This window comes from Myxocyprinus asiaticus, chromosome 1 (assembly GCF_019703515.2).
Source record: "Myxocyprinus asiaticus isolate MX2 ecotype Aquarium Trade chromosome 1, UBuf_Myxa_2, whole genome shotgun sequence".
NCBI classification, from domain to species: Eukaryota; Metazoa; Chordata; class Actinopteri; order Cypriniformes; family Catostomidae; genus Myxocyprinus; species Myxocyprinus asiaticus.
The window spans coordinates 15,184,970-15,209,312 of NC_059344.1; the positions used below are offsets into that span (position 1 = coordinate 15,184,970).

General features: G+C 35.7%; 2 protein-coding genes across 3 annotated transcripts; both read right to left on the reverse strand.

Moving 5' to 3' along the window:
- Positions 1-51: 51 nt before the first annotated feature.
- nitr12 (novel immune-type receptor 12) lies at positions 52-3,663 on the reverse strand. The gene is made up of 6 exons (XM_051657868.1): positions 3,566-3,663; positions 3,087-3,440; positions 1,544-1,921; positions 1,337-1,459; positions 1,118-1,161; positions 52-884 (listed from the first exon to the last, which is right to left on the reverse strand). Exons 1-6 carry the CDS (start codon positions 3,606-3,608, stop codon positions 762-764), a joined length of 1,065 nt encoding a protein of 354 aa, XP_051513828.1. The 5' UTR covers positions 3,609-3,663; the 3' UTR covers positions 52-761.
- A 4,691-nt stretch (positions 3,664-8,354) lies between these two features.
- Positions 8,355-14,491, reverse strand: LOC127418182 (uncharacterized). Of its 2 annotated transcripts, none has more exons than XM_051658741.1 (8): positions 14,428-14,491; positions 13,913-14,260; positions 13,725-13,772; positions 13,358-13,410; positions 13,204-13,238; positions 10,852-12,551; positions 9,072-9,228; positions 8,355-8,409 (listed from the first exon to the last, which is right to left on the reverse strand). In XM_051658741.1, the coding sequence occupies exons 1-6, from the start codon at positions 14,468-14,470 to the stop codon at positions 12,536-12,538; spliced, it is 543 nt and encodes a 180-aa protein (XP_051514701.1). In that variant the 5' UTR covers positions 14,471-14,491; the 3' UTR covers positions 8,355-8,409; positions 9,072-9,228; positions 10,852-12,535. The 2 variants fall into 2 exon arrangements, with proteins under 2 accessions (XP_051514701.1, XP_051514622.1); XM_051658662.1 differs by having other exon boundaries at positions 13,358-13,510.
- Between the last annotated feature and the right edge of the window lie 9,852 nt (positions 14,492-24,343).

A 24,343-nucleotide genomic window follows, 5' to 3' on the forward strand; every position in this document is an offset into this window, starting at 1 on the left:
ATTTGTACATTATGAAACCAAAATGTATGAAAACAAACAACAACAACTCTTTAATACAATCTTAGAACGTGCCATTTAAATACAAATGAAATATTTGATTACAAATCTAGAAATTTCAAGCACAGGTTAAAAAAAAACAACAAAAAAAAAAAAAACAGTGTTTGTCCCAAATATTATGGAGTGTTTTTAATGGCCAATTTATACACTATTACTCTGAATATGTTAATTATGAAAATATAAAAAAAAATAAAAAAAAGAGAAAGAAATGGAAATCAAATATTATTTGGATGCATAATGATTTTGTGCTGGGGTCGGGGAGTCATTCAGCTAAAGATGACTTATAACTAATTTAAAAAAATGCATGCAACATTTCTCTTTCACTCCCCACTTCATTATGTTAATAATTTTGAAGACTTTGAGAGTAGGCTTAGATAAACAGTAGGACTGTTGATAATGTTTTATTTTCAAAATACCTTATATTTGACATTTTTACAACAAGGGTTTTCAAAATCTTAATACAAATCATAATAAATTGTAAAAATAGAGGTATTCATTTAAAAAAAGTTTATAATAGAACTCATGTACATCAAAGATTTCAGCGTAGTATCCTTTAATTCTTTTATAAGATTACATTTTCCTAAATAAATTAAAATGAGGCTACTATTGTCATTATTACTACTAATAATGCATTTTATAATAATAATAATAATTATGTCTATATTGCTCTTAATATTATTCCCAATGGCATTCAACAGAATAATTTATTTTAAACCTCTAGCAGTGGAGTATAGTACATGTGTGTCTGTGCTTCGTTCGCTCTCGTGTCTGTTAAATTTCCTCCCAGAGAAACTCACTGCGGCATAGCTTAACTCCTCTGGCACACCCTAAAGATATCAATTAGACAGTTATGCCTAGAGAATCCTCCATACATAACCGAATAAATAAAACATGTGAAATAAGGATGAGCATAGTGTTCTATTTTTTAAATGTTATCATTCAATGATACTGTACAAAATAATTTATTTTATATAACATAATCTATTGTAATCCACACACACACATACACACACACACACACACACACACACACAGTATAGTTTTATGTATAATATTATACCTCATTAGCAGGAGACACAGATAGTGGTGTATGTAGGGCAGTTTCTGTAAAGAATCTGATGTTACTAACAGTAATCTGATATTTAATCGTAAATAATTTTAATGATAAGCCATACAATCAGTGTCAAGATCTTTAGACATTCAGAGCATGTTAATTATTCAATCAAAAATTATACAATATGGACATAAGTGGATATTTTTTATGGTGGGAATGACTTACCAGAAACTATTTCTTTTCTTTTTGCCGTTCTTTTACATAAAAGGACAGCGATGATCACCAAGCACAATATATTTGATGCTGCCAAAGATGGGACTTTTAAATCAGGCCAGGTGGACTCAGTATCTGGAGAAAAGATAAGATTGCAAAGAAAATTAATTTAGAGAGAAAGTAAGTTTAAGTATTCAAAGTGGTATATATTTCTCTTACCTCCAATTTCAATCCTACTTCCATTCCCAAACAGTATTTCCCCGCATATGGCCACAGCACAGTAGTAAGTACCAGCATCAGTTAAATTGAGGTTCCTCTTGGGGAGACTGTACATACAAGTCTGTGTATGGGAATCTTTCTGAGAGCTTTTTTGACATTGATCATTTTTGTTTCCATGCGTGTAAATGATTCCTGGATGAGTGTCTCCCAATTTATGCCTAAACCAGTAGACATTCTGATTCCCAACACATCTCGAAGTAAGGACAGAACAATGCAAATTCACAGAGTCTCTTGGGTTAAACTCATGATCATTTTGAGTACCTGAGCCCAATCCAGACAAAGCTTGCTCAATATAATGATGCTGTCTTATAGTTGTCCCTAGAATTAGAAAAGCCACAAATTTAGTGGTGTACTGTTTGGGGTTCACTAGTCTTGTAAGTCCACTTGTGATAATGTGTCTATTTTGAATTGTTTAAAATTTTAATACAGTTATTATTATTATTATTATTATTATTATTATAAATTATATTATCAGCATAACAATTCAAGAGAAAAACGGGTGTAAGGATAAGTGGGTATTTAATTAGAGCTATGAATCTGAGTGATAGGTTAAATTGAAAAATTAAAATGAATTAAGAATGTTCTGATAATCTGCTTAAATGGCAGCATGTAATCTAGCTGGTATTCGCTTCAAAAATAATTTTGCTTTGAAGTAAATATAACAGAAAAGATTAAGTACATTCTACATTTGTACTCAATAATAATAAGTAAATATTATTTATGAATTTTTGTTATCTTTACAAGATTATTGATCATTGCCGTCATCATATTTTGTGCACCTAGTGTTGAGGTCTGTGTGTCCAGCTCTGTATCTTGTTTCTATTGCCAGTAATGCAAGACAATGCTGTCAAAAAGACTGCATACTGTAGCATGCATTAAGCTTCCCTTTAAAAGGCTTCCAAACTGTATGTCTTGTGGTACATGATTAAATATGTCTTTATAAGGTAGGTTCTAAATATGAAATGTTCTTAAAAAATGTGATTAATTTTTTTCTAAGTTTATTTAAGTACCATGTGCATTAAACTTGTAAGTTAGTTAAAATTAAAAAGTTAAATTTAGTCTCTAACTTTAATCAATATTATGTCATTAAGAAAATTAGAATTTCTTTACTTTTTTATTTTAAACCATTACAATTTAGTTAAAAATATATAAATCAAACTAGTCTTTTTTTCAGTGTGGATTCCACAAGTTTGTGCAAAATCTGATGACCCATGTTATCCCAGCATGATTTAAAAATGTTCCAAAAAAATCATGTGTGCCTTAATTGAAGCAAAGAAATCTCACATTGCATACAACCTATTTAATGTGGCATTTTTACAATATATATATATATATATATATGTGTGTGTGTGTGTGTGTGTGTGTGTGTGTGTGTGTTATTTTCCAGGTTTAAATTACATTTTGAATTTCAGGTTTTCAATATGGACCAAAATCCTCTCTACAATATGACTGCACTTTTTTGCCTTTTGCTTGGATGGCTTACCTTCATAATTTAAAAACAGTCCATTACTGAAGATGATAAGATCATAGCCACGAGCACCACAGTAATAGATTCCAGTATCTGAAGGCTTTGCATCTTGTATAATTAAAGCAAAATGGCTCCCTTTCTTTTGAGCTGTTAATCTTTTGTCCTTCTTGAAGTCTCCAAAAAATGTTGCTCCTGAAGCATCAGCATACAGACTGAGGATGCACACCGGAGCTTCCCCTAGAGCTTGCTTGAACCAGGAGAAGTAGTTTTCATGGCTTTGAGATATAGTGCACTCTAAAGTTATTTTTTCACCTGCAGAAAAGGTCTTCAAGACATCGGTTTGAACTACAGCAGCTGATGAGAAGTAGTCTGTGGAGCACAAAAGCACAAGCTGTGATGGAAATGTCAGCTGCATCTACTGTAAATAGCACCTAGTTCAAAATATGAGAAGGTATGAATTAACCAAAACAATCTCTTTTCCACAGCACACATACCTGTCCTAAAGAGTAGAAAAAGCATCAAAAGAAGTTTAAACATACTTAAAGACTATACATCTACCAACATCTTATGGAGTGTTGCCAAGACATCTGGGTGTGAAACTTCTGGGTTTAGGGGCGTCTGTCTTACTATTTAGATGATGGTTAGTTGATTTAGGGTCTGATTGGCTGTTGTTATTTCCGTTAAGACATCTGACCAAACAAGTATTTCATGTGATGTGGCTTTTTTGTTGTTGTTCCTAGGTTTCTTCTGTAAATTTCCAATACTTTGTAAATGCTCTGTAAAAGCAGAATTACGTAAATCCCCTGTCTACATCCTTTACAATACCTGCATGCTCATGTGGCAGTCTCTCAATTTATCCAATGTAATAAGCACAGGTCAGTTAATGCTAATTCTATCCATCTTTAAGAACGCCATGGTCAGAACCCAAGAGACAGCAGGGGAAGCTGTTTTCGACATCAGCAGTGAATCTTTTTGTGATAATCTTACATTGCACACAATACACTGCACTTTGTTCTCTCAGATGCGGTACCAAAACATGTGGCCTATACATGTCTGCGTGTGATGGTAGGTAGGCCTTTACATTTTTATACTTACACTTACGGTCTCTTGGATGAAAAATTTACATATATGGAACACATCACAGCGTCTGCTCTTTGCTAGCACTTAAAGAGCCCATATTATGCTCATTTACAGGTTCATCATTTTATTTTGGGGGTCTACTAGAATAGGTTTACAAGCTTTAATGTAAAAAAAAATATATATATATATATTGTACATTGCTGCAGCAATTCTTTTAACCCTGTCTGAAATGCTCTGTTTTAGCTCATGTCTCTTTAAAGCCCCCCTTTCCGAAAAGCCCAGTCTGCTCTGACTGGTCAGCTGGCCCAGTCTGTTGTGACTGGTCAACTGCTTAGAGCATATGCCCCTTACCATAACTGACTTTCAGCTCTGGAGGCTTCCTGAGCAGTGCATTCCTGAGGCGGGCATTATGCAAATGTGTTACATAGTGATGTAGTTATGTCACGGAAGTAATGGCTGGACTGCAAACCAGGCATTTCTGAAAATTCAGGAGCAGTGTTTTCTGTGAGAGAGAGAGTAACTCCCTTTGGCGTGGACTTTGAGCTTTGTAACTTTGCAGACCTTTTACATTCACAAACAGCTATATTACACACAAAAGGCCTCTTTAATGCACAACTTAAAAAATAAATATATAAAAATAGACCCTTACTCTACCCTTATTCTACACAGACCCCTAATTCTCACTTAGCACCTGCATCTTCTATATGACTCCTTCAGCACATAAAATCATTGCTGTTTAACTAATATTTAATCTCCAGAACACATTTATGGCTTTACAGTGCAGCCAAGGGTCTGTTACCCTGTTACCTAAAAACCTTTATCAAACCACGCACACCTCAGCCTGGTCCTTGCAATCAGCTATATCATATAGCTCCCCCATGTCCACTAACACAATGCATAATTATCCTGTAAAACAAGGCAACTAATGGACAGGCACCCCATAATGTATGTGCATGACACATCCACTCTGTCAAACTACCATAGCACACTGTTATATTACAATATACTGTATATTACAAATGGCCTTTAGTTAGAACATAGCTTTAAGAATTCTGGAGTGCACTTCCAGGTCTTCAGCTGTGCCTTGAGCTTTTGAGCATACAGTTAAATTTCCAGTTAGTTCATTAAAGTACCACACCTTGGATTTGTGCATGTGGCATAGTTTAATCCATTATAAACTCAGCAAAAAAAAAAAAAAAAAGAAACGTCCTCTCACTTTCAACTGCTTTTATTTTCAGCAAACTTTACATGTGTAAATATTTGTATGAACATAAAAAGATTCAAAAACTATTGTTGAACAAGTGTTAAACAAGTTTCACAGACATGTCACCAACAGAAATTGAATAATGTGTCCCTGAACAGCCAGTGATGTCTGGTAAGGACCTGCCTTACAACAGGCCTACAAGCCCTCAGTCCAGCCTCTCTCAGCCTAATGCAGACAGTCTGAACACTGATGGAGGGATTGTGCGCTCCTGGTGTAACTCGGGCGGTTGTTGTTGCCATCCTGTGCCTGTCCCGCTGTTGTGATATTCGGATGTACCGATCCTGTGCAGGTGTTGTTACACGTGGTCTGCCACTGCGAGGACCATCAGCTGTCCTTCCTGTCTCCCTGTAGCACTGTCTTAGGCATCTCACAGTACAGACATTGCAATTTATTGCCCTAGCCACATCTGCAGTCCTCAAACCTCCATGCAGCATGCCTAAGGCACGTTCACGCAGATGAGCAGGGACCTTGGGCATCTTTCTTTTGGTGTTTTTCAGAGTCAGTAGAAAGGTCTCTTTAGTGTCCTAAGTTTTTATAACTGTGACCATAATTGCCTACTGTCTGTAAGCTGTTAGTGTCTTAATGACCGTTCCACAGGTGCATGTTCATTAATTGTTCATGGTTCATTGAACAAGCATGGAAAACATTGTTTAAACCCTTTACAATAAAGATCTGTAAAGTTATTTGGATTTTTACAAAATTATCTTTAATATACAGTGTCCTGAAAAAGGGACATTTCTTTTTTTTGCTGCGTTTATATATATAAAACACTTCTTGTCATAAGAATGTTTTAAACCTATTCACAATCAATAATTCAGGATTTTAAATGAGGGCCAGGAATAATCACTATACTATAAAGCAATGCTAAACATGACCAGATCACAAGTGTCTGCACTTAGCACTGACAATTGTGTGATGATATATGGAAACTTTTGCCCACAGTGTTGCTAAATGCAATGTGTTTATTCTTTATTTTTAGAGTCAAAGGTTGACCGCAGCCTGAGCGCAGTGGTTTGAGATTGTTGTTTTAAAGGTGAATGTGTTTGGTGGCTCGCGGCTGTTTGTGAAAACATTAGTCAACTGTGTGAAAGGAACAAACATGTGGGATGTATGCATCTGCAGGCCTTGTCAATGCACAAAATTGCATTGACAGTTGTGCATTGAGAAACATGAAAACACAATACTATAAAAGTAGCTAAAAAGTATTTTTATTTTCAGATTGTTTCCCTTTATACAAATATTTTTAAGAGGTTTCATTTCATTAACCGGCGTGAACCGTTTTCACAAGAGAATTTATTTAATTGTCAGGTTTTGGAGCTGAAACAGAAAGACACACAATAACCAGAATCCAACAGACAACAATTACTTACTCTGACACATACACACACACACACACACACACACACACACACACACACACACACACACACACACACACATATATATATATATATATATATATATATATATATATATATATATATATATATATATTTATATAATAATAATAATTATTATTATTATTGTATTATTTATTTATTTATTATTATTATTATTATTATTTTCAGTTAAAAAAAACCAAACATGCTTGTATTAAATTTTGGGCTGCAATTAATTTTCACATCACCACTGTTGTTATTACTGTCATCAGCAGGGGGAGTTGCTCATCAAGGATTCATTTGTAAAAACTGAGATACATAAAGATACAGTACATGACGTTCATGCAATAAGAAGGCCTTGTTTGAAATGGCATCTTTCTTCTGTCAACATTTGACCTCTTGACACTATTCGCTATGCATTTCAGCTTTAGCTTTAATCAGAATATCTCTGTCTGTGATGTTGCATGCATTTATTTTTTGTTGACATTTCTGCATTTAGTCACTGCAAATGCAACCATTATGTTATTTGTTAACATAAAAATTAAAAAAAACTAATAAACTGTTATTTAGAGACTAAAAGATTTTCCTTCCAGAGATGTTCAAGCAAAGATAGTAAATTCTGACATTTTCATAGATGTTTCATAAACACATTTTCAGAAGTATTGATTTATTTTTATTGAAGTTATTTTCATCCATGCCTAGCTACAACACAAAAAAGAAAGGGTATTTTGGATGTGGTTATGGAAAGTGATTCACGTAGTGTGAATGGTGTTTGTGTGGTTTAGTTGCAGTGAGTGAGGGGTGTGAGAAACGAGCCGGTCAGTCTGGTGGGTGGAAAACAGTCAAACCGTGATGCACTCATACTAAATGGTGCACACACTGGCACGTAGACATTTAAGAAAGACTTATGTGACTGTTTTGTGTGTATTTTTACATGGTTTGCCCATTTCCTCTTAATCATCTCAGTTTTATTTGAATTTCCCTTTACACAAGTTGTCATCATTACACAATATCTTACTATCATGTATTCATGATGATCATTAACAATCATCATTCACATAGCATTATATTGTTATCAACTGTCATCGTGTGCATAATTTTAGTTATGGAATAATTTGTACAGTCATGTATCAGCTGAATATGTATTCTGGTCTGCTGAAGTTGCAAGTCTCTGAACTGAAAAGCTTCTTCCTGTCAAGGCCTGCATAGAAAATTATATATTTCACAATCCCTGCCTCTTGAGTTATGCCCCAGTCCAATTATCATGATGTAAAATCAAGTCTATGTTAAAGTTCTAAGTTGAAATTTTACATTCAATTAATTAACACAATCTTTGTTGGGTTATAAATATTTATTATTGCAGACCTCACATAAATTTTAAACTGTAAAAATGATTTATTACATTAATAATATAATATAAATATTAAACTAGTGAAATTCCAGCTTGCTAAATGGCCTATAAACATAACATAAAATGTTTGAACATTCCATTAATACACTATGTTTATTATCTTGTAGCTGAATATACAACAACTGTATCCTCGGCATGTCTCTCTGCTCTCCTGGTTTTCTGTTTTGATAACGGTAGTGCAGCACAGATTGCTGAATGTGGCTCCTGCAATAGATTTAAAGATGCCTTTAACAACAGAATCACTTAAACAAGCTATAGAAAACTATACAATGGATATGTTATCAAATTGTATTTAAATAAGTTCTGTAACTAGAAGAAAGTTAGAAAAACAAAATAAATAATGAAGAATTTAAAATATTTAAGGAATCATAAACATTTATATTTAAATATTTATGTTACGGAATAATAATAATATAACTCCTATGGATTGCCACTAAAAATAAATATTTAAGCCTATTTTTCATATTTACACATTTCAATTTCATAACAAAATTCCATCAAATTGAATTGTGTAATGTTTAACAAAATTAAGAAAACTTAAAATATATAGCTTTTTATTTTATTAAAGATTACTCGATTCACTTTGATGAAATTTTGTTATGAAATTGAAATGCGTAAATCTTAAAATTATTTTTTTTGGGTGCTGCATTTTAAACAATTGTCTAATGACAGAGATGTGCTTATTCAAATTGAAACCTCTTTGTTTCACAATAGATCTGGCCATTAATTTTAAATTATGTTAGAATTGATGTTAAATATACTTTCTAATCTTTTGTTATCAATTATTTAATTGCACATATATTTGCCATCCACATAATGTTAAAGCACCTATAAAGCTTATAACTTAAACTCATGAAATGAATTACCTTTTTTTCCTGCGTTTTTCTGCTTGCATCTTAATGATTTCCAGGGTGAGAGGAATGATAATAAGCATAACAATAACACCATCAAAAATAAAGCTCAGCTTATGAAATAAGTTTCCATAACATTCTCTTGTAGACCTGAGACTTTTCTTGTTATCTGCTGAAAACATGAAAAGCACAATAACATTCAAAAAGATCAAGATGAATGCTTGATATTTTCACAACTTATAGTGCATGAGTGTTATAAATAACATATGCTAAACACACCCTTATTTTGGCATTTCTCTCATTTTATTCAGTACTGCACTCCTCTCTAGGCAATACAAATGTGAAACATTAAGCAAAATAATCACATACCACCTGCAATTTATCCAAAGGAAAGAAACTTGAAACCCATAATTTAACTGACAATGAACGATCTCCTGTACTTTGCGAAATTATAATGTTTCAATCTTTTAAATTTTGGTCACTTGTCATAATGTAAACATGCAATTCTTCTAAAACAGTACTATTCATAATTAAAGGATACCTTTAACATCTAGATGTGTTCCATTACCAAGTGTCATATGACGTTCCCAGCCACAGTAATATAGGCCAAAATCAGAAATACTAACATTTAATATTGTAAGGGATGTGTTTTTGCTGGTTACACATAACCAGATGATCTGGTTTAAAATTATTGAAATGATATGGATTTACATCCAGTTTTAAGTGGTACATGATGTATACAATCCTAAGAGGTACAGCACCGTTTCTTTGCTTGAACCAGTGAATGTGCCCTAATGTACAGACTCCTTCAATACTGTTTAAAAAGCATCCCAGGGTGATACCTCAAGAAGCTGGTTGAGAAAATGGCAAGAGTACATTTTTGCAAAATCTAGGCAAAGTGTGGCCACTTTGAAGATGCTAAAATATAACATAGTTTTGATTTATTTTGGATTTTTTTAGTCACAACATAATTCCCATATTTCCATTTCTATTATTCCATAGTTGTGATGACTTTTATTCAAAAATGTGAAAAAAATAAAATAAAAAAATAAATAAAGAAAGAATGAGTAAGTGACCCCTAAACTTTTGAATGGTAGTGTGTATATATATATATATATATATATATATATATATATATATATTTATTTATACACCATGGTCTGTTCAAATACTCGATTCTGACTGGCTAGAATGCGTGCGGTTCAAACCGTTGAATGCACAGGTAGTTTCGGTCAGTTTTTGATCACCGTTCGATATTAATGTGCTGTTTGTAACCCTCGCAACATAAAATTACAGAGCAAGCAGAGTGAACTATAGCAACTGAAAACATTTCCTAACCACTTTCAACAGAATAGCTAATATAATGGAATTCAGCTTGTTTTGCACGGAGGGTAAGAGAAGGAAATCAGGACCTATTAATTGCGTCTTTCGCTGTCCGGCAAGGCGATGCAAGACGATGCAAGATGACGCTCCCCGCGCTCACACATCTCTGACTCAAACGCTGAAGGAGAAGTGCTGTTGTTTACAAAATGCACACAGCATTTTGTGGTGAAGCGCTACCGTTCATGGACAAATTGCAATTTCATTAATTCAGTCAATCTTATAGCCTTTATGGATACCACACCAATGTCTCAGAGGTCAAAATCTACAGATTCCAGAGTGTTTTGAATGGGTTACCCCTTATTATAAAGTAAAAATAAAATGTATTATTTATTTTTTATTCATTGTCACTTTCACATTAATGTGGAAAAACCGATGTTACAAACATGGCAGTGACAGTAAAAGTAGCACTTACTGTATAATAAGGGGTGACCCATTCAAAACACTCTGGAACCTGCAGATTTGGACCTCTGAGACATCGGTATGGTATACATCATGGCTGCACAATTGACTGAAATGAGAATTAAATTGCAATTTGTCCATGAACAGTAGCGCTTCATCCCAAAATGCTGCATGCATTTTGTAAACAAACAGTGCTTCACCTTCAGCGTTTGAGTCAGAGATGTGAGCGCAGGGAGCCTCTAAAGGCTATAGACGGCACTTCGGCACATAACATACACAACACATTACAGTTTAAATCGTCTTGCATCGCCTTGCCGGACTGCAAAAGACACATTTAATAGGTCCTGAATTCCTTCTCTTACCCTCCGTGCAAAACAAGCTGAATTCCATTATATTAGCTATTCTGTTGAAAATTAGGTTAGGAAATGTTTTCAGTTGCTATAGTTTACTCAGTGTTACAAACAGCGCATTAATATCAAACGGTGATTAAAACTGACCGAAACTACCTGTTTGAACCACACGCATTCCAGCCAATCAGAATCGAGTATTCGAACAGACCATGGTATAAATAGGCCTTTATCACAGTCCGCGTGTCGTCACATCTGGCTCCCAATATTAGTGTAACCAAACATCTGCCCATCGATCTGTCTATGGACAATTGCAATTTTTCTAAATAAATTAAGCCAAGTTGGATCCATTTGGCAGTAAACATCAGCCGTTTAATTGTATCTTTGGAGTAACTCAACACTTCACCATGTGTTATCTAGCACTTTAATATGTAATAGTATCTGAGTGAGGCGATTATCAGCGCAAAGTTTTCCCAGTTCACAGGAGCTGCTCGTGCTGTCCAGCTTACTCCCAGATGATTATCGTGCTCAACTCAACTCTGAAGAGACAGCGTTTAAGTGTTTTAATGTCATTGTTTTCACTATTGCAGCATGCTCATCTCCCGTTTGTAAATATAATACAGTTGTAGACACTGGGACAGTTTCATCTCTATGTTTTATTTACATTAAATTCGGTCACGAATCGCGAGTGGACATTTCATTTATCGTACTCAAACCACGAGGATATAACTCCATGTATACAACCATTAAACCAGTTATTTTCTGTACCGGAATCTGGGATGAAAATGTTTCTTTATTTGAACATTTTTAAACGAATCTTATATCACACATGGAGATTATAAAAAGTAAGTACATGAAAGCAATGTGATCATTATCATCGCAAATACTCTGTAGAATCAGAGTCAATTGCATTATATTCTTGCATTCCTCTAATAAAAATCATACTTGTACTCTGTGAAGTATTCCCTGCTCACACACATTCTGTTTAAAATAATAAAACAACATGACACCATTTTTCTTTACTTTATCATCCCTGAGTAATGACTGTACAGTGAGGTAGGTCTGTTTAGATTAAGTATTTGAGATGAATTGTACATAAAATAGTTCATAATAATTCTGTGCTGTGGGCACTGCCATTGAAACAGACTGCAGCGGAAGTTGTTTTACTCTACTAAGCGAAGCTTCCGCTCTGCGAACATGGAAGTGTGATAAAGGTCTATAAACAATAATTCATGAATTTAAGTTTGAATAAGAAACTTATGTTTTATGTACTGTCCGTGTACACAACTATTGTGTCCTCATGTTCTGCTGTCTTGGGTATCATTTTCGAGAAATGCACTGAAGCATATTCTACTGAATCAGGCTCCTGCAAAAAGTAACACACACACAAACACACACGCACGCACGCACACACACACACAGTTTATACAATGTTAATATAAAAAATGTTATGCAAAAAAATATATGCAACAGTATGCTAAAATAAGCTGTTTAACAGACAAATAATGTTAAAAATACATTCCATTAGAAATGTATCACCTGCCTCTATCTCTTGGGCTGGTAAAAAAGTATCAAACAAAAATCTGATATATTTTTTTCTTCCAACACACACACACACACACAGCATATATATATATATATATATATATATATATATATTTTTTTTTTTTTTTTTTTTCAAAGTACTAAAACTTTCAGTTTATTTCAAGGTTTAAATTAGATTTTGAATATCAAGTCCCCTCCAAATGCCCTTAATTGAGATTATAAAACAAATTCCATCTATTTTAGATTTAAAATGGTTTTAGAAAAAATGGTTGGTTAGCGCTAAAACTAGACATTGCTGGGTTCAAAATGACTTTACCCAGTAGGAATAAGCACAATAGTGCAGAATATATGTAACATATAAAGGTCAATAAATACTGAACACTTGGAGAAAACAAAAGCTGAGTACTTCACTGAAGGGCACAGTGACTATTTTTATTTATGGTTTAGTCTTTAGAAGACTTTGGTCTCTTTACCTTTTCATCATGTTTTTGTTCTTGACATTTAGTGACTAGCACAAAATACAGAAAGAGACAATCAGTTGTTAGTATACTGAGATAATTAAGATCTGTTTTTCTAAATCTGAATATTTCCTGAAACATTTATGAACCATGTAGGAAAGGCTTTTACCTTTTTTCTGCTTCTGTCTTTTGTGTTGCCTGATAATACCCAAGATGACAAGACTAGTAAATGTAAAAAAAATTATGCCACCAAATAAGAGGGTCAGTTTGAAAAATATGTCTTGAGAACACTCCTCAGTAGACACAGGAAATGTATCATGATCTATAAAAAATAATATAATTTTACTGACTGACATTCAAAATGACATGTCACAAATATATAACATTTATTATATTATATTTTAATATATCATTTTATTTAATAATCTTATTATACAGTTAAATATTATTTATGTTACATTTGAGCAAACAATAATTAAATATTAATTTCAATTAGCTGTTTCAAATTTGTTTAAAAAGTATATTCAAATTCATACCTTTTTTTGAGATTCCTGTCTCATTTTTCACTGATACAACTTTCTTTTCTATATGAGAAAAACAAAAAACAACAACAACAAAACAAAAAAAAAACTTAATCCTAATGAAGAATAAGATGCCGACTAAAATAATTTAGTTAGGACAATTAAGGGTATGACAATAAAGTAATGATGTTTAAAAACATTACCTTTAACTTCAAGCTGTGTTCCACTGCCAAAATGTACTTGGTGTTCCATAGCTCCACAAAAGTAGAAGCCAGAATCAGAAATACTCACATTCATTATTGTCAGAGTGGTACTTTTGCTGAACAGATCCATGACCAGGTGGTCTTTTTTGAAACTGTTGAAATACATTTGCACTCTGCTCTGTAGACTTGCACTGTACAACATGGACACAATAGTCATAGGCACAGCACCATCATTTTGTTTAAACCAGTATATGTATCCAGAAACACTGACATTATGTTGACACCATATTATGACAGTAACTCCTGGCTGTGCCTGTTTGATTGTTGAACACGTAACTGGGAGAAAACCTGAAACCCATTTAAAAAATAAAAATAAATCATAGCACACTACAATATTACAATTTAAATAAGTTAAAATGTGGGGCTCCCCATTTCATAATTCTCCAAATGATCTAAGATCACCTGCCCTGACCTTCATTATAGAATTCGAGATTACAAAAAATAGTCATTCTTACCCGCCCCAAAGAGCAATAAAGTTACAGTTAAAATATGTTCCATTTCTTTACTGAGTTAAGCCAGAGCTGAAAAGGAAATTAAGTGGGTGACATCAATGTTTATATGTATAAGAAGAAGGTGTGGCTTTTGCAGCCAAACTATGACAGCCTACTGTGCCGATGATCTATGTCACATAAATTTCTGATTGCTGTAGTAGTAGTAGTAGTAGCAGTAGTAGTAATAAAATAATAAAATAAATAAAATAATTTTGATTACTTTATTCTGGAAATTTTATTAGAGCTCTGAAAATGACTGTCATTTTCAGAATTCATTACAATAAGAAATGTAAACATATATTTTTACATTTATTATACACCATTGCATGTGGGTGGTGTCTTGTAATGGTGATATTAACAATAACAATAATTATTTTATTCAAGTATATGATTAAGTTGCAATTAGATTTAATCAGTAACCTACATACTACAATAGACTCTACATAACTTTGAATAATGCTTAATAGGACAAAAATAAGGGTAACATTTTACAATACTGTTCCATAATTCATAGGTAATGCAGGAATTAAAAGCAAGACAGCTGTATTATATTAACACTTTGTTCACTACTTTTAAATAACTATCAGTAAGCAATAGCAAATTATGGTTGTTCACTATTAGCTCATTAATAATTACTTATTTTTATATGCCTCAGAGAATTATTAACTTATTATGGCTAATACAAAATAACTACTAATTAATGACCCCTTTCAGGATTCTTTTGGCACCCCAGAAATAAACTTAAAATACCCAGAAATGTGCTGTTAGTGGTGTTGAAACACCCTGTTTCCAAAACATTATTGGAGATTTGGGCTTCTTTAAATTTCTATCAGGATCAGGAACAATTTAAGATTTGACATAAATTATGATTTATAATTTATAAATCTCTATTTTATAAATCTGATCACTATTATTGTTATCATATCTGCTCTTTTAAAGGGTCATGAAACATTAAATAATTTGTTTCCAGATGTTAACAGATTTGAATCTAATACAAAAATGGCAAGTATTATAATTTCAATGGGACAGGAGCTTTCTCAGTCAGTCACTCACTCAGTTGGTTGCCAGTTGCATGTTTTCCACTGCAAAGCTGACATACTATTCATCAGTAACATACTCTTCATCAATAACCAACACATTTGAAATGCTTATGTACAACTTATACCACAGGTCTGTTAAATGCTTGATTCTGATTGGTTTACGGACGTTCTAAGGTGTGCAATTATTTTCCAGTAAATGCACAGCTATGAAGTAGTTCCAGACCTTGACCGCATCACGGTTCCATACACTTTGACTTTAAATTATTTTAGTTATTTCAAAGAGCCGTACAGGCTACCACAACAAAATAACCAATTAAAACAAAGACATTGGTTAAAGTAAATCGGTTAAGAACACCAAACAATGTCTATAAAATCTTACATTTATTTAAATTTTGGTTGAAAAGCGCCCTCGCGCTCCCTCGTCTCAGCCGCACTTACATATGCTCACATACACACACACACTCACACAGAGACTCGACTCGAGTCGTGACCAACGTACAGAGCCGCACCCCTGCGACTTTATCAATACAACAGTTTATATTATCCAAAATAACTTTTAATAAGTACAACTTTTAATGTTTCAATGTATTTCACCCTAATCATACTTACATAGCTATAATAGAAAGCACTGTCATGCTACCCCTCCTCCTCTCTTTCGCTCTCACACAAACACTCTAAGGAGCAAAGTCACCGCATCCCTGCGACTGTGGGATTGTAAACAGTTGTTTAGCAATGCAAAATCTGTGCAAGAATGGCGACACGCTGCTGCTGAGAAGTAGACTTAAACTTACATCTTGGCAATTTGAAGTGGTTATTCTTGATGAGAGCCACTTTACACAGGTAATTCCACACGCGATCTCTCTCAGTTTCTCTCTTTCTCTCGCTCGTTTACACACACACACACACACACACACACACACACACACACACACACACACACCCACACACTACCATGTTACTCCAATGCCAAAAAGCAGTGCATCCTCCGTTGCTAGTTCTAAAGTGACTTTTCGAACTAGCAACGAAGACTTGAGCTTTATCAAAGCTAGATACACTTGATCAATACAACAGTTTCTATATTTTCTGAAATATCTGTGGGAAGCACCCTCACGCTCTTCCTAATCCCCTCTCTTTCACTCTCACACACAAGTGAACACACATACATATACACATTACGCACACACTTACTTTGGCTATTTTTAAGCAATGTTACTTCTGATGAGAGCTACAACAATTAGGCTAAAGGTAATCCCACACGCGATCTCTCTCAGTTTTTGAGTTCTGAGCTCTTTCAATAACTCAAACATACACACACACACACACACACACACACACACACACACACACACACACACACACACACACACAATCGCACTACTTTATTACTATAGTAAGTGCTCCAGTAAAGCAGCGGCAGACTCACAATCCTCTGTTGTTAGTTCTAAAGTGACATTTTCGAACTAGCAACAGAGGCTCGGACTGTATTGAAGCAAGACGCTGAATCATGGGCGGAAGAAAATAGTTCCACTCACAAGAGCATTTTAGGGACGAAAACCAGAAAATGTCTTGAGATAAAACCCTGATCGATATCTTAAGGTGTGGTAACCACGGTATAAGCAGAATAATTGGCTGCATTACCACTTCAGGTGTGCATTATTTATCAAGATTTCAACAGTCCGTTGTCAATTATTGTCATGATCAGTTCCTTTTTATTCATTGTGACTGGATCCTGTCATTCTGCCAGTTTCTCTGTTCATTATCTTGCCTTTTGTTTTGTGTTGAAGCACATGGCCTCTGATTGTGTTCAGGTCTGGCACACACTTTCGCTACTCCTCACATGTGGCTTGTTTCCTCTCACCACACCCTCATCTGTGTAATCACAATCACCTGTGGCTCATTTCCACCTCTCCTTGTTGTAGCCTATATATACTCTTTTGTTTTCTAAGGGTACGTTTACACGACAATGATGTACTAAAAACTGAAAAGTTTTTCCTTTGAGTTTTTGAAAAGTTTCACATACAGACGACAACATTGTCAAAACGATCCCCGTTCACACGGATCTGCAAAAACTACTAAAAACACTGTATTATGCATGCCAGGCATTGGCGATGTCACTTTGTAAAGAAACACTAAGTGCCTGCGCATATAAGCATTCTTCCACAGAGCAGTGAATACAAACAATGAAGATGGTGAAAGCATCTAGCAATTTTGTCTGGACGGACGATGAGGTTGCTTTATTACTACAGTTACTTTGCTGGAGAAGCGTCAACAAACTCTAAATCTTGAGCAGCACAAACACAGTCCTGTAGTCCGCCATTGTAGTTTTGAATGTCTCGTGCATTGTTTTGAAGTACTCGCAGTACCCTATAGACTGAACACGTAATACGCGTGCGCATGACCTCATCGTTTTCACAAATACACACATTTTTACACGGAGACGATAACGGCATCGTTTTCAAAAACTTGCACTTTGAAACCCGTTTTCAAAAGTTTGTGTTTTCAGGCCCCAATATGCCATTGTCACGTAAACTAACAGACAAAACAAAAAAGTTTTCCATTTTTGGCTGAAAACGTTGTTGTATAAACGGCCCCTGAGTTGGTTGCCGGATTTCTCATGAGAACTTCTCTGTCTGATTATCCAGTGTTGAGAACGGCTCTCTCTGATATTCCAGTTCATTTATCTGCTGCTGTTTTTTTTACCTGCTACTACTGTTTTTTTTTACCTGTTTATTTGTTTTCTGATCCTTGTTTTCTTTTCTGAGCATGGCACTGTTCTCTGAAACGGATCACAGACTTCCAGTTTTACTGAACATTCTCTCTGTGTTGCCAGCCCAGTTTGTGCCTCCTGTGTTCCTCAGACCCCAGGGATCAGTCTGCAGTCCTTCCCCTGTGTTTCATCTCTCCGCACTCGGGTCGAATATAATCAGCTCCCATCTCATCTACCTCTACAAGTCCTCCAGTGGTCCATATTTCTATATCCCTTTTTGCACTGCTCCATTATTAATTAATCATCTGTCTACTAATCTGCGCTTGGGTCCTTGTCTCTATATACAGCAACCGTAACAATTATTCCTTACAAATAGTTTTAACGGTAGAGTTTGTTGATTCTGGAAAGGCAGACTTGGGCTTGTTGAAACAGACAGTCTGACGTGACACGGTATATTAGCATCACATTAATCACAAACCCCATTAATCATTAAAGTCAGTGCGTTAACCGATCAAACCACTTATATTTGTGAAACAACACCACGGAAAGAGTAAAATGCAATATGTAATTGTACAAATGCAAATGCCTTGTCATTTATATGTGCATTAAATCACAAATACTGTATAAAATTACCAGTTTGTATTTTGGATTGTATTATGAGCACACAAAACAGTGTGTTCTATATTTGTGCATTTTGCTGCATGCAGAAGTGAAGAAAGCTCCTGAGAGGCGCCAGGAGGTTGAATCCCTTCAGACCGCGCCTTGTTCCCTCATGGGACCTCTCTGTAGTTCTTCAGGGTCTACAGAGAGCCCCCTTTGAGCCCTTGCAGTCAGCTGAGCTTAAGGCACTCTCTTTGAAGACTGCCCTCCTGGGGTGTGGTCTCCGCGGTGTCTTCCCCTTGGGAGGGACACCCCCCGACTAGACCTGGTGGCCCCAGTCGGTTAATTCCCTTTTTTGGGGGGAGAGGGATAAAAAGGGGTTAAGAGGCCACGACTGGGCTAGCCCGTCTCTATCTTTTGGGTAGTCGACTTGTCCCCAAAGGGCCGTTCGACACTCATAACAGTGTTGGGGGAGGTTCCGTGTTGGCCTGGTGCGCTGGCTATGAGGCACACAGTGGTCTGCCCGTCACACACCGCCAGTTCACGTAACACAGTTCAGCCAGTTGCAGCATTTCGTATAGGGACCGCTAGTGTCACTACATCGACGCCACGTCGAGTGAGTGACAGATAGGGAACGTCCTGGTTACTTGCGTAACCTCCGTTCCCTGATGAGGGGAACGAGACGTTGTGTCTCTCCTACCACAACGCTGAACTACCCGCTGAAATGGCCGGGACCTTGTCTCGGCTCCTCAGCACAAAACCTGAATGAGTGGTTGCATACCAGCTCCTTTTATAACCGTATGTCCGGGGGAGTGGTATGCAAATTCCACTCGCCAATTTTCATTGGCCTTTTATCAAAGACCAGAGGTGTCTCGGGCTCCCAAGAGTGACCCCTAGTGTCACTACATTGACACAACATCTCGTTCCCTCCATCAGGGAACGGAGGTTATGCAAGTAACCAGGACGTATGCTGTATAATGAGGTCACAGATGCCAAGAGCGCTAATTGGATAATGAAAAAACAACAAATTTTTGTCTTTTCCAATTTGAAGATTTATTCTTGAAAATTAATTCTTGCAACGGCACAGCAAATCATTTTTTATTCATTTATTTATTAACTGTATTTTCCGGAAATAAAGTCGCACCTGACTATAAGTCGCACCGGGTCAAAATCGCGTTGTTTGTAGAGAGAAAAAAGTCAGTCGCACTGATAGAGATTGGAGCAGCCGTCCAGCCTCCATTCACTGGTTCAGATGTCAAACGCGCTCTGTGAAGATTACTGTCCCTCAGAATCTACACATCGTATCATGGTGTTTTTGGTCTTGTTTAAAACAGGAGAATTTGCTTTTAGTAATCATATGTAACAGTTTTTCACATTCTTTTTATGTTTCAAGAGAGAAACGTGACAAGTAAGCCACATCTGTTCATAGCATCTGTAACTCTATGCTGTGCAATAACAGCTTTTAGTCTTTGAGTAAAACAAACAATACACCTGATGTATTCTTTACATTCATTCGGTTCACTGACTGTATATGTGCGTGTTTATTAATATCAAATGGCCCCTCCCTCCATCCTCGGGGTACCAGCTAAACAATTTCACTTTAACAGTAAAAGAATGATCCAATTGGACCATTCAGTAAATTAGAAATATGTAAATTTGAATGAGTTGGTCATCTGATTAATCTGAAGGATTTGTGAGATTCGGCTTAAACCTTGAGAGCTCTTCTGTATCATCAACACAAGGAAGACACAGTTGTAATACAATGAATTTTATTTACAAAAAGATAAAAAATAATAAATAACAAAAACTACAAAATGGTATTAATATGTTAAAGAATAATATAAATGAATAGGTAAATAAAAGTACATAGGATGGAAAGATGCAAGTGGTTAATTTGGATGTTGCAATGGCAAAGTATGACTTATCTTATGAAAGATAAATTGCTGTGCATCTGTTAATTAATAAGGTGAAAACCTTTTATCTATTTAAACAAATAACAAAGATTATTTGCTAGACATTTGATACACAGGTTATGCAATCTAAGGAACATTAGATAATCATAAATTGATAGTATACACAAATGTCAAGGTCTCTGGAGAGAAGTTTGGATTGTGATATATTTATGTTCTGCTTGATCGATTGATGGTTTCAGTAATAGCGACATCTTCCACTGGTGGTTCAGGGCCACATTACAGTAGGGAAGGAGATGGTTTCCATTTTAACAGCCTTGAACAAGAAGAGATGAGGAATTCTGATCTCCTGGATCACTGAGAGGGTTCTTGAGATCTGGAACATGCAGATATAAAGTCATAAATGTTGAAATCACTAAACATCAAAGAAGAGAATCCTCACGCTCATTGGCTGATGCCTATGTAGATACACTTGTCTGTGCTTATGTAGCACACAGTGTTGTTTGGTGATGCGAAGATTGAAAAGAACACAATGGAACATACCTTTTATCGTGCTTTGGCAGTGGAGACAACGGTAGATTTTGAAGCTGTACTGCTGAAGAAGTGTAAAAGTTCTGAAGCAAGAAGACAGAAAGACCGGCAAAGGCGAAAAACTAGAGTTAACATCTGTACGGCACACACAAGGTGGAAAGTTTTGATGACGGAGAAGAAAACTGAGGAGTGATGCCGATGTTACTTCTTTTTTGTTGGACAGGTAAGGAATTATTATTTGTTTAGACCACTATCTAAAATAGTATAAGTGGAATTTACAGAAAACTCATACAAGTTTCCCTCGAACTTTTAAAAATTACGTGTAGTCAACGTATGGTAGTAATGGATAGTTTTCAGCAGTGTTTACAAACACAACCAGAAAGCAATGTGTGGTTTTCTTTTCTTTTTTATTACAGCTATAGTAAGGGGGCCCAGCTACCTCCACCCCTATGAAACGTCATGCAATGCTTGTTTTTCCCTCGGTATCCAGCATTGGTGGAGGATCTGATCGGTGTGGAAATTATCAGTTTATTTACAGTACATTTGTTTGTTTTGTGTTAGAGTGTAATGTATATGTTTATTGTTAATGACTGTCTCGATATAATAATAACTTTTTGTTCAATTATTATATACAGTATGTTCACAGACAGCAAGCTTTCCTGGATGTTCAAGAAAAAGTTAAGCTTTCATTAAGAAGTGACATTCATTTTTTACTCAATATATTTATGGGTCCATATTGTATATTCTTATATGTGTGTGTAGTTCATTGTCACACTTTCTCTGAACTTTGTTTGTTTTAGCATAGAAAAGATGAGTATCACAGAAGAAATAAATGAAGATGAAATAAATGACCTGTGTAACAGTGTGAAAGTTATATATGTACTCCCACATATACCACATTATTAATATAATGCATGTTGAAATGCTCTTAGAAACTTGTTCTGTAACATCACTGTTGAAGGATTGATTGGGATGATCAGGTGATCAGGCATGGCATGGTCTCAGATGAGGATTTCATTTCTCCGTTTAACATAAGGTTTAATGTCAAAATATGTCGCTGTCTCACTGTGCGAAATCACTTTCACTTTATACACAAAAATCATTCTATTGAGATAATTTACATTTATTAACATTCTATTAATCTGAGATGTATATTTTCTGGACAGCTGGTCTATATCCAAGATCACATCTAGAAGAACTAGATGTCACGGGGTGTGATGAGACAGTACTTGATCATGTTCTGCTGGAGGATGAATCATCTTCAGGTGAAGAAGATCCAGACCTACCAGATTGTCTCACAGTCATGTTTGAGGAGGACATAATTGGTCAACGGGCATTTATAGCCTATGGAGAAAGCCTTTTGATGGGTAAATTATGCCAACATAGTAATATTGCAGTATTGTCTGCTTTTTTGATTATTATTTTTTTTTAGAAAAGGTTTTATTGTCACTTTTTTTAAAGGCATGGTGGCTGGAGATTTCATGATGGCTGTCGATATTTTATTCTCTGATAACAACTACCATAAGACTTCACTCCAGCTACATAAGGGCCAAAGTGGCACTGGTCCACTCAGATTTATGGCTGGTCCACCCCAACAAATGAGCCACAAATTTTTTTTTTGTTGCAAAAATCACACACACATGCCAATTATAATCGCTTCAATTACATTAATTTAGGCTATATTTTTCTAGCATATCAAGTTTCAGAAATTAATAGTTATTGTAGTCTGGAAAATTCATGAGGTGACCCATACATAGCCTAACTGCAGCCAATCGATAGGCTAGTAGTACTGTTCTAGCCAATCACACACTGTTATTTTGGGGGGAGGGGGAGATGAGTTAACCTTTGCTAGTGAAATTAATATACTGTATATATATTCAACACACATGAGGCGAGAATGTCAAAACTTGTTATCTTTGATTAAATATAAAAAAAAACCAAACAAGAATAGAGCCTGAAACTACACTCGATGCCGACAGTGCAGGCGCGTCAACTGATGACCAGCAGCCCACAATGTCATCTCTCCTGTCAACCTCCTTTCAGCCCAGGCCCATCCTCCAGAAAAGCAACACACCAGCTGATTTCTCCACACTTGATGAGCCACTGACTCAGCCCCATTTACGCAATTTCCTTACACACACACAAAAAAAAAACAGCAAGTCCAGATATTTTGCTGCCAAGTGGTACACCAAGTTCACTTTTCTAGAATACAGCATAAAAACAATGCAGTGTATTGCAAGATGTGTCATCATTTTAATGGCACTATGTCTGAGGGAGTGTTTAAAGAGGGATACCGAGATTGGAAACACATCAAGCAGGCCTGTGAGCAGCACCAAGGGAGCAAGCAGCATCTGATTGCATCTCTGTCAGGGATCTGGCCGTGGCACAGTAGTCAACCAGATGAATCATGACACAATTAATTTGTCATTCGTACAAAGAAATCGGGAACATTTAAAGCAATTCTGGACATTGTGTTGTTTTGCGCCAAACAAGACATACCATTACGTGGCCACAGAGAAAGTGATGATGCTTTATAAAAAATATTCTGGAAGTGATTGAACCACTGCAGCTGGACCCATCTCTTTGCGTAGGCTTCAGCTTCAATGGGGCCTCAGTTATGTCTGGAAATGGGGCGAGTGCATGTTCTTTTGAAGCAGACATTTCCACATGCAGTTTACGTGCACTTTAATTCCCAGAATCAAAAGTTTCCAGTCACGTCAGCAAATTTTTTGATACACTCAATTCTTTACATACCTTCAAGATGGGAAGCATCTGACACACTAGGTTTATGGAAATACAGAAACAGCTTCATCCAAGTCACCAGTGTCTTGAGCTTGAGCGATCCATTGACATTCAATGGTGCTCGAAATCAGGTTCAGTAAGCAAGTTGCTTATTTTACTGGATTGTATTTTAGAAGTACTTGCCGAATGTAGTGGAAGTAGCCATAGTCAGACAAAAATCGAGGCACAGGGTCTTCTACAACAGATCCAAACGAAACGGTTCCTTTTATTGTTAGTCACGTTTGGGAAACATTTCGAGTCCAGCAACTTTGCCACAAAAGTATCACAAAGCCCGACGCTGTGTGTTTTGG